The sequence below is a fragment of the Centruroides vittatus genome, unplaced genomic scaffold (assembly GCF_030686945.1).
Source record: "Centruroides vittatus isolate TY-2023 unplaced genomic scaffold, ASM3068694v2 contig_748, whole genome shotgun sequence".
Lineage (NCBI taxonomy): Eukaryota > Metazoa > Arthropoda > Arachnida > Scorpiones > Buthidae > Centruroides > Centruroides vittatus.
The window spans coordinates 161,542-173,690 of record NW_027122484.1 but is presented as its reverse complement, the minus strand read 5'-3'; the positions used below and the strand labels follow the sequence as shown (position 1 = coordinate 173,690).

The 12,149-nt window shown below is 32.2% G+C and overlaps 1 protein-coding gene and 1 non-coding gene across 2 annotated transcripts; both read right to left on the bottom strand.

Moving 5' to 3' along the window:
* Positions 1 to 68: 68 nt before the first annotated feature.
* TRNAL-UAA (transfer RNA leucine (anticodon UAA)) lies at positions 69 to 152 on the bottom strand. The gene has a single exon. It is a non-coding gene; the product is annotated as a tRNA-Leu (tRNA).
* A 5,464-nt stretch (positions 153 to 5,616) lies between these two features.
* Positions 5,617 to 6,123, bottom strand: LOC136981224 (zinc finger BED domain-containing protein 5-like). The gene has a single exon (XM_067277503.1). It carries the CDS (start codon positions 6,121 to 6,123, stop codon positions 5,617 to 5,619), a length of 507 nt encoding a protein of 168 aa, XP_067133604.1.
* Between the last annotated feature and the right edge of the window lie 6,026 nt (positions 6,124 to 12,149).

The following is a 12,149-nucleotide window of genomic DNA, read 5'->3' as shown; positions in this document are numbered from 1 at the left end:
CTCGGAAAACTTTATTCATTCATGTATCAAGTGTGATAAAAGCCAGAAATGAAATGAGAGAAAAAGAATGTCAGAAGTGGGGTTCGAACCCACGCCCTCATACGAGGACCAGATCTTAAGTCTGGCGCCTTAGACCACTCGGCCATTCTGACTACGTGCTACAGATTTCTAAACAGTCTATAAATTGCTTTTATATGAGCTGAAACAACAATAGTTTGGCTCTTGTTTAATAAAATTTCATAGATTTGACATCATGAAGTGAATATTAATTCGTAAATATGCAGTAAAGTATTAATGTTCTATTTCATTTCACTTTTTTATTTTTATGAAATTTGTACGTTTAACCCTTTTCTAGTCATTCAATGCCGAAACTGGTTGGTTCCCATTTTATTATTTTTTTAAACTCTTTTCACCCCGTGGGCACTAAGAGGGCCTCTTTTAGTAGGCCCATTATGGGTTCGGCCATTCCCACAATGGGGCGACCGGGGCCCGACATATCCGAACGGACCACTCCCACAAAAAACTTCTGAGGATTATTCGATCCCGGTCCCCCAGAGCGGTAGGCTGCCACCTTGACCGCTCGGCCATCCGGCCGCTGGTTGGTTCCCATTGAAGGTCATTGGGGTGAATTTACTTATATTATTTAACGTACTATCTGATAGTATACTATTAATTCCTTTTTATATTCAAGTATTAGTATACTAGCAGGTAAACCCGGCGTTGCTCGGGCAAAAAGTAAGAATAGCGAAGTTTAAGATTATTACTAGTCCCCGGATTTATCGGACAAGCCGAGGATAGTTCCGAAAATAACATATTATGTTTCTAACCGACGAAAATGAACTTTTTACATTTTTTGAACCGAAATCAGCAAAATTACTCGATTTATTGGATTTTCTTGCAATTTTTAAAATACATTCATAATATTCAGAAAAATACTCTCGTGTATGCGGTCCTTTATGCCATTGTTGGAACCGAAAAACCATTTCGAATTTCGTATCAGAAGCAGAGACACCTTTGGGCGTCGTTTTATAAACGTGTTGCCAAGTTGAATTATTGGCGTCTTAACTATCTTTTGAGCTAATTTAATTTTATTTGGTTGCTTTTTGGCTACTTTTTAAATAAATTATTGGTGACATTTCCTAAGACTTGGCAACAGTGTGAAGTGCAGAAGTGTGCGCAGCCTTTAGCTTTTATATTCGGTTACAGCTAAAAAGTTTAATGGGTAAGCATAAAAGTTCTGTGCTTGGACTTTTGTTGAAGTGGGTGAAAGGAGCGAAGTTAGCCGAGAGAGACTTTACAGTGGATGGCGCAAAAGTGTTCTGCCAGGTGTGTGAAAATACATTTGTGTGCATGAAGAAAGAACATTTTAAGGATCGTGTGCGTTCTGCAAGACACATGCAAATTTGGTGCAGCAGCATCTGGGATGTCGACAGGATCGAACATCCCAGATGCTGCTGCACAAAATTGGAATCTCAGGAACAAGGAAATATATTTTTCTTAGATACAGCAAGAACCCTTATAGGATGTAATATAGAATTGAGTAAACTGAAGCATCCCTTGTTCAGGAAGTACTTAGAAAAATCTCCCCGAGGAATCAACACTGCAGAAAAAGTATCTTCCATGTGTTCACGTGGAAGTGCTTGAAGAAATCCGCAAATAAATTAGTGACAATGCTACATGGTTTGCTGTAGGTGAAACTACAGACTCGTGTGGACGACATGTTGCTTCAATGATGGTAGGAAAACTTGGCAGAAAAGACTGCACGACTACACTGAATTTTGCTGGTTAAAAGCCCATGGGGCGTGGATATAAACGGGGTTGTGTATATCTCGAGTAGGGAGAGATATAATGACGATTTTACCTTTGAGTATCATTTACAATTGTTTCAGAGACCAATTCCTGCTTTCGAAATTAAGCTCTTTGTTATTTAGTAGTACTCAAAATACAAAAATGTTAAAGATCATAAGTAACGGAACCATTAAATGTTGCAAGAATAGATAAGTAACTCGTTGCTGAAATTTTTTTTACCTATTTACTTGTGTATCGTGAATAAAATATAACCAAAGAATGAATAAAATGTTGCGAAATGAGAAAACAATTGATGAACGAGAGTCCTCTTTCTGATGTATCTTACAGAATATTATTGCATTATATCCAGTTTACAATCTCAAAGCTGAGCAATTGTTTGAATTAACAAAACAAGTGTTGCAAGTTCTAGAAAGCATTGGTTATAGAAGTGTTGAACACGAAATTAACAAAAAGCATTGGTTATCAAGTTGTTTCCGTGATTGCCGATAAATCGTTAAATGTTTACTCTTTTTTGTGGTAGTGAATTAAAAGTATCTGTGAAGAATCCACTCTATTCTTCACAGATACATTTAAAGAATTAATATTCTTTATAATATAAACATTAATAATTGCAAGACTTTTGGTATCTTTATATGTTTAAAACTTGATATAATAAATTTAAAAGTTAATCATGCAGCGTTGTTCTTTATTTACAAAAGTTTTTGTTTTTACTTAAAAAAATGATTTAATACATTTATAACATTTAAATATTGCATCGATAAATTAATTTTTAAAAATAATTTTTTTGATGAAATATATTTGATTTAACATAAATGACCAGCAACACTTTGATGATCGGCTAAGGAAATGACCAGTACTGTCACGTCGTAACACTTACTTGAATGACGATGGCCTGCGGAACATCAATACATTAATTAATCTAGTGATGTTCTGCAGAAAGCAAATTATGAAAAAAATTCAGACAGGAAATAGAAAGCGATATCAAAGGTAGTAGAAGTGATAATTCCCTTCTGATATTTTTCACTTCCTTCTTTGCGTATTTCAACTGCTAAAAGATTTATCGTTTCCTGTTAATAAAAAATGGTTTGATAAATTGGAATTTGAATACTCTCTATTTTATTATTCATTCGTGTACTTGCATACATAATTTACTTTTTAACAACAGGAAATAAAAATTCCCTACAAAAAATCTATCGTTTTTAAATATTCTTACAGGAAATGTAAATCTTTATGGTCAGAAGAGTATTATAAGTCGTGAAATGAACTCTTCATTCAAAGATTTAAAAAACAAATAATAGAAATCATGTGAAAAAACAAAAGTTTCTATAAATATTTCAACTAACTCAAAATAATTTTATTATAAATTAATAAAATGACCCATAGTTTTTAATATTATTATTTGTTTTTAATATTATTATTACGCTCTTTTAAACTTTCTCTTATACATATTTTTCTTTTGATACGAGATTTTTCCAAATTTACTTCTTCGTATTATTTTACGTAATTTACCGTATGTAGGGGCTTACTTAATGCTCATTTACGTAAACGCACTTCTATTGCTTCGAACAGTATTGTCATGTAAGGAAAATCTATATATTTTGAGTTTATTTCATCCGGTTTTTGATCCTGTTGACATTTTGTTCTGTTCTCTATTGTTTTTAGTACCCCGTATTAAATACATTTTTCTAATATATAGTAGAATGTTTGAGTTATAGTAAAAACGTTGTGTTCTCTATTTGGTTTTTGTTATGGTTTAAACTGTAACTTGTCTTTTCTTCTTCTTATTGTTATCTTGCCGCATGATTTACATGTATTATAAAAATATTTAAAAGTATTAAACTTTTATATAGAACTTTTTTCTGTTGTAAAGGATAAATTACGTATGCAAGTACAGTACGTGAATGCAAAGTAAAATACAAAGACGTCAAACTCTAATTTATGAGAACGTGTGTATTTACCGGAATTTATTAATCTTTCGAACAGCTTAACGATGCCAAGAAGGAAGTAAATATCGCAAGGGATTATTACTTCTTGCTAATCCTCTGTTATCGCTTTTATTTCCTGTGTGAATCTTTTGTCGTAATTTACTTTCTGCAGGGCGTCACTACATTACTTAGTTATACACGTGGAAACTTTGAATTCGATCTCATATATTACTTCCTTTAAATAAAATTCTGATAAGTGATTCTTAATCATATGTAAGCTACACAAGAAAATGTGTTCTTGTTTTTCACTTGTTTTCTCTTATTCGACCATTGTTTTTATTTTTCTTGGTAATTTATTTTTCTCTTGAAGTTAACCTGTTGGTCCTTTTTGTTTTTATACGAGTCTCCTTTCCATTTTGAATGAATGGATTAGAGATTTGGGAATTTTTAGACTCCAAAAGTCAGAGAAGAAAGGAGAATTATTTTTCTGTGTACTGGCTAATAGTACAATTTGGTAAAGACGTGACTTTCAATTTCTATGGAACGATATTTAATGGGAGGTCTCTATTCAAAACACTTTCCACGTTTGTTTTACACTTACATGTTTCTAACTCTGTTTTCCAGACTAAGAAGGGACAGGACCCGACAGACCACGGTGGTAATTTTTTGGTCTACAATTTTTTTCAAATGGCAGTCTAATAACGTTGATAATAATAAAAATAATACCTTTGAAGCTTCGTAAATCTTTTATTCTGTTCCTTGTATTTGTAAAAATACTTATTAATATGTGAAGAAGTCTAAAAACAACTAAAGTACGAATAAAAGAACATGTAGGAGGTTTAAAATTTAAAGTAAACACTACACTTTTACATAAAGCAATAAATACAGATAACAGGAAATTTAAATATGTATATTCATAAGTGGTATAGAAATAGAAGACACTGCAGAATGTAAATATAAGAATGAAATGTAATGCTGACATATTTTATGCTGACAATTTTTGCAATAACAGCGCTTCTTACCGAGAGAAAAATTCACGAGAATGTCTAACACAGTGTTTCCCAACCTTTTTTGTGCTATGCCCCACCTAAGCCTTTCAAAAATTCTTATGCCCCCTAACATATACACAATTTTTAATATTCGAAAATTGAAACGTTCACTAAAGAAACTTGAATGATTGGTTTTAGGAAGAAATCACTAGGAAATTATTGAGAAAACACAGTAAGTAAATTTTTAAAACATATAATGGAGAACGACGAAATTCAAGTACAGTGTACAAAATAATTTTAATGAAAGATTTTCTATAATATTTTAATTATTAGTAATTATTTATTATTTAAATTCAGTGAGACACTCGCTCTCGATGCTCACTGCAGAGAGATTTTATGTCAGGTTCCAATTTAGTTAACTTTAGTCTCGAGTCTTCCCGTTTAGTTATATCCGGCCGATTTCTTTTTTTTTTTTTTTAGCAGCAAATCATTTATGGCACTAAATCCGCATTCGGATAAATATGAAGATGGAAAAGGTAACAATAGTTCTTTTGCACAATTGGTTGCATTTGGATATTTGTTTTCGGTTTCCTCACAAAGCCATGCCATTGCACCTTTTATATTAAATAATGTTTTAATTGACTCATTATTTTGCATTTCTGCGAGATCTTCTTGGTACTGCAAATTTGAAATATCAGACAAATCCACTAACATTGGCTGCATCATCCAAGTTGGGAAATCAATTTTTTTCAAATCAGAAAATCTTTCTTTTAAATCAGCCAATAAAATTTTCAGATGATCGACAATAACAAGTATAGCGGTATCGGTAACTTCACACTTTTGGAGCCAATGAAACTTATCAAAATTTTTGTTGTAAATATTTGTGACATAATTCAATAAAGGTAATGAAACCAAATATCTTCACTTTTGCATCGACAAGAATTTTGGTAAGTTATAAGTATGGCCTCACTGTCTCTCAAAGTCGATTCATCCATTTGCGCCAAGAATTGTCTTGATTTCAGCTTTTCGACAAGTTGTTTTTCAATATCCTCACTCATTTTGTCTATTCTTCTGCTAACAGTATTGTTACTTAGTGGCATAGCTTTAACATCTTTGTCATCTTTGTCCAGAACCGTTTTAAGAAATGCTGATATTGATGGTTTGATTAAATTCTTCCCTATAGTATGACTTTTCCCAGATTTAGTGATGAGTAATGAAATTTGATAACTAGCCTCCAGAGTACGATTGATAGTTTCTTTATGAGCAGCAAATAGGCATAGAGGCTTTAATGTTACTCTTTTTTCAAAATCTTTCTTCAAAATTTGAAAGTAATTTAAATCTGAATTAATATGAGCATTGTGTTTTGCCTTCAAATGTGCCTCAAGACGACCTCGTTTCATTGATTCGTTGGTCAAGATCGTTGGCATAAAAGACAAAAAGGTGACCGTTCATCGTGGACAGCGGGTCATAAAACCAAATTTTAAATATTTCTCCGAATACTGATGAACTTTTTTTCTCGCTTGCACCACTTATTTCCTTATGGGCTAGAAAGATGTATATAAAATCAATTAGAAACTAAAAAAAGATAATATGATGTTGGATTCATGTGAAATGGTGTAGAGCTGTAGACCGACAAAAGAAACACGTTTCAAAGACTATGTGACAGTATGGTCAACAGAGTAATTTATTTTGCATAAATGTACAGGTTTTATTTTATATTCCAACTCCACGATATTATAAAATAAGTAACAATAGTACAGTGCAAACAACATATACCGTTTGCAACAATATAAAAACTATAACTAAAACTTATGTACTAACTTAAAACTAGCGATAGAAAAATTAGTAGGAAAAAGATAAGATAGGAAATAGAACATAGAAAAGATTGGAATACATGGGTTTTTTCTTGCTGAACTCTACAATCTCTGGGTAGGATACCACGTTGAACATTTTTGGAAGGTCTCTCGTTGTCGTGTTCGTTGAAGTTTCTCTCGCACTTTCTCGTCATTGCCAAATGTGACCCGGAACAACACAACTCGCGTCTGTCCACCTTGACGTCTGGCAAAGAATGTCCTTTCTCTTCTTTCACCGGCCTCGGGGCCTCGTTTATCTCTTTGTTCTCAGTGGTTCCCAGAATTGTTAATCCCACCCCAAGGGAAAAGGGTTATAAACGAAAGTTCTAGAAGGAAAGGGAAACAAAGAAGAAAGAAAACTAAAACTAACTTAAATCAATATTTACAATAAATATGGCGTACAGCAGCTATACGGTTAACTTAAACTCTAAACAAGTCCATTTTGAATTGCCCCCCTTAAAGATCAAATTGCCCCCTTGTGGGGCGAGGGCCCCACGTTGGGAAACACTAGTCTAACAAGTGCCGATGTTTTCGAATATGTCGGGCCCCGTCCCTCACCACCCGGTCGCCCCATTGTTGGCCTGGCCGAACCCATAATGGGCCTTCTAAAAGATGCCCTCTTAGTGCCCACAGGGCGGAGAGAGTTAATTAATTTGTTTCGATTTTTACTTTCTAATTTACTCCCGGATTTTAGAACGTATCTAAGAAAGCGCTAATCAATCCATAAATTTTAAGTAAACGTATTATTGACAAAAAAAAAAAAAAAAAAAAAAAAAGAAACACTGTTCGGGGACAAAAGCGGAAACCAATTTCTGTCTGTGCCAAACATCTTTAAAAATATGTTGAGGCTGAAAAATTCAGGTGCCACGGCCAACTCATTAAGTAGGTATTTTGACTAGGTGTGACAACGTCACCCAGCGACACATGCCTGAGATAAGTCAATGGCAGGTGTCAGAGAATCTATGCCTTCAGGTAACGATTCTGACAAGTTTTCACATAGGAGGACGACAGAGGTTTGTTTTACAGAGATTTTTCTTCAAAAAAATTGCCATTATTTCATTGAGGAATTACTAAACTTTTACGACTTTCTGATTAATTGTTTGCTGTAGCCAGCTGGAAAATGTCAAGTTTAATCTGGAACACATCTGTATGTATAATGGCAGTCGCCAGTTGTTTCTTGCACATGCGTTTATCTCTGCTGTCACTAGCGGCACATTTGAATCCGGAGATGGCTTCACTGTAGAACAGAGCGCCATGTCGTGAGTGAATGAAACCTTTGTTTTTCTGTTGAATTTAACGTTGGAAAGATAAAAACAACATAAAATTACTATATTATCAGGTATAAATCTCGGTTTATTTATCTGCCATTTCAGCCAGGACTCTCCCAGGAATATTTTTTTGATTCTCTATCCGATTTTTCAATCAGGTGCCTACACATAGGTGTGAGGAAGCAAAGGATTATTACTTTAATCATGTTCTATTAAACTTTAAAACACATCTTCAGAATACCTTGCATTATCATCATGAATGATTTGCTAATACTAACAAAATTATTTTTTGTGAGAAATGTATTTAAAGTGTTTTCTGTGACAGTAAATATCATGACAACATCTGTTGAAGGGTTGATTAAACCACCAATTGATTTTTGAAAAATAAGAAAATAAAATTCTAAAGTTCCAAGTAAACCATCAACACAAATAGAACATTCAGTTTTTTCTGCAACCTTACGTGCAACAAATCAACTACAATGTGGTATTACACATGAAAAAAACTCTGTTATTGGAATTTTAAACAAGGCAAGAACATAGAAATGGTATTTCTCTTCATACATCATTTCAAGTGGAATCTCCAGGTAATCCTTCTTGATTGTTTGACTGAAAACATACAACAATAAAATCTCATAAAATGGCAAACAGTTTCCATTTTTTATTATTTTGGATTAACAATATTGTAAATGCTGCTTTAAATTGCTTGCATGTGGTATTATTGCTATTATAATCTCCTAATCTCCTAATGCTACTAAGGAATGTTTATAAGTTGTCTTGACTGAAGCCATAAAAAAGCAAATGTTGTTGCTGTCCAGTTTCAATAATTTCAACAAACAAGCTAGAAAAATTTTTTCATGCAAGCTAAAAAACCCAGAAAAACCATTTTTCGATTTGATTTGCAAATCAAATTTTAGTTCTTATCATGCAAATTTCTGAAATACTCTTCAGCTATTGCGAAAAATTTCTTGCAGTCTTTTCCATTGTTAGTTTGCATTGGGGCTTTCCATTCCATTCCATGTGGATTGATTGCATTCATAACGTCAAATTAATCATGAAGATTCCTTAAAAATTTTACTGTTGCACTAAAATTCTAAAATTGTAGTAGGTGAAAATATTTGTCACAATATTTAACTGCATCTGCAACAGAGACTCTGAGTGTTTCTGCTGCATATTTTACTTTCATTTTGTTCTTTTACCATACAATATGTGTTCTAAGCTTGTTTCCGGGATGAAGGTCTTTATTGTCTTCACGGAGTTCTCCAAAAATGTAGAAAAGAATGAACGGTGGATAAATTAATAGTTGACCTAACAAATGTTGAGGTGCCAAGAGATTATTTACGTTAGATGTCTTGTGGCTGTAACATGAACCTATTGATACACCCAAAATAAATTGAGATTGTAGCAGAAATCGAAAATGCTCTCCTCAAGATCCCTGGAATAAATGAAGAAAAGAAAAAACTAAAGACTACCTTAAAGACTTGTGGAGATACAAAGGTAAATATAAATATAACAAAAATTATATAGTAGACACTAAAGCAGTCGAGATTGTTAACAAATCAAAACGATTAACAAAATTTAAAACATAAAAATAAACTTTCTATTATTAAAGCAGACAAATTACAATAATTGCTTATACTCAGAACGGCAGAATTACAATCTACGAAATTAGAAATTGTGTCAACAGATGAAAACGAACTTCTACCGAAGGATCGTATAAGAACGAAATTGCAATGGGATCCGGTATCGAATCGAAATTTGCGCCCATCTGCATGATTACAATAGACGAAAAAACATCACATTTTAAAGGTATTTGTTACTGTGCGAAATACGTCGATGATATTTTAATAATATATGATTCACGAACAACCACAGCCAAAGAAGTCGAAGAATACTCAAATAAGTTAGTGTGCAATTTAAAATATTAATAACTTTATTAGTATTTGTGATAGAAAAAGTCTGTAACAAATATTATAAACACTAATGCACCCAGATTTAAATAAAATTATTTAGTAACTCTTTAACGCAATAATTTAACAATTTTTCGAACCTTTTATAATACTTTTTTTAGTGTTACGTGTGACTCGTGGCTTCAACCGAAGAAATACTAAACTGTGTCCTTTGGTTGGCTGAACTGTAATCGATTAAAACCTCGATAGTTAAAAGACTTGAAAGATAAAATAACTGATGTGATTTCAAGCATTAGAAATGAGAGGAAATGCAAAAATATTCTGGAGTTTCTTTTGTATCAAAGGATATTAGTGTATATCTGTTTGAGGGGATACGATTATGTTCATTTTCTTTGAAATTTAATAATTTTTGTAATGATAATTTTACTGGTTACTTTCATTCACAATTTTTACAAAACCCTCAAATTTAAGTTCTTTTTTATTTTAGAATAATAATATAAATATAAAGGTTTTTTCTTTCTCTTATACACGATGAAGCGGTGTTATAAGGAAATAGAATGTCAATACTTCCACGTTATTTTATATTTATTGCCAAGACGTGTTTCGGGTATAAATCCCTTTTCTTTCGGCTATAAATATACAATTGTAAATACTACAAAATTATTAAAACGCTCTTAAAATTGTATGACATACCTTGATATACATTGTTTCTTCCTTTCTTAAATCACATTGATTTTAATTTTTACAATTTCCTATAAATTTTAATTATTAAGTTAACAACAGTTTATGCACTTAATATTAAAACTTTATTTTTTAGTTTTTAATATTCCAATATTTTATTTAAATTCCCAGTTATGTATATTTATTGCTTTTTATAATAGTGTAGTGTTATCTTTATATTTTAAACCTCCTCCATGTTTTTTTATTCGTACTTTTAATTTTTTACTTCATATATTAATGAGTATTATTACAAATACAAGGAACAGAATAGAAGATTTACGAAGCTTCAAAGATATTATTTTTATTATTATTAACGTTATTGAACTGCAAGTTGAAAAAAATTGTAGACCAAAAAATTACCACCGTGGTCTGTCGGGTCCTGTGCCTACTTAGTCTCGAGAACAGAGTTAGAAACATAAAAGTGTAAAACAAACGTGGAAAGTGTTTTAAATAAAGACCCCTCCATTAAATATATAGGATCGTCCCATACAAATTAGAAGTCACGTGATTTTAATTAAAATATATTTTTCTGAAAGAATGACCACTACGAATCCATTTATACTGTATATATATATAAACGTGTCTAAATTAATAACACAAAAGAATGCATCAAAACGATAAAACTTAAAACAAATAACGAAGATAATAAACGATAATATAATGCAATATTCTTTATTTTGCGTTTATTCAGAGTAACATTACATAAAAGTGATCGTTCTTTAATACAAATTAATGCATTTTTTTCTGTTTTTTGTTTCTGCAGGTGTTATTATTCCTGTCGAAGACTTTGGCATTCGATGGAAGACCTTTACAATAACAAGCCAGAAACAACGCATAGCAATAGCCTCCGTTTGCCTTTAATGACTGGCAGTAGGTATTACACTAATTGGTGTTTAAAAGGCAGGAAATTCTGCAACCATTTCCACCAATCGGGAAGCCATTTTTACTTTCTACGATTACATCTGCAAAAACATAAATGTAGAAATTAGTTGAGCCTGTAACTTTCAATATGTCTGTACGAATCAATAACTCAAACGTGCATAGAAAAAACAACCAGTTGCTTAACTTTCCCAGAATCTTTTGGTAGCGCGATCTCTTATCATATTTTATTTTAAAATTTTCATATTTTTAACTATTATAAAATGCAAAAACCTTAATTCTTAAAGTAGTGATAGGTTATATAAAATCTCTCAATAATAATAACGAGTAAAATCGTAATAAGTCGGATCCTATTGGCGATACACGCGATCACTTTTATCTTCTCACTCCCACGAAGATCAATCACCAGAATATAATAACGTCGATCCCCCTAATCGACAGAAAATTTCAGAAGACAGCACAAGAGTCATTCACCTTCGAATAGAAACATCCATACATACAAGAAAAAAAAGTAAGAAAAGAATCACGAATTTGTTTGCATTTCAAAGTGCTTTAAGTCAAAAATGTAAAAAGTTTGGAGGGGTCATTTTTTACCGATCGCCATACTTTCCCTGTTATGTGTATAACAGACAACGAAGTAATAAATAAGTCGACTTAGAAAACCTTAGTTTCTACCTTTACAATTGAGTTATATTTGAAAACTGTGATCGTCTTTCATTGACTTATTGTACAATAAACTGTATAGTTTTACCCATAATGAGCCATAATTCTCAATGCAGATCATTACGTTATTTGTTGA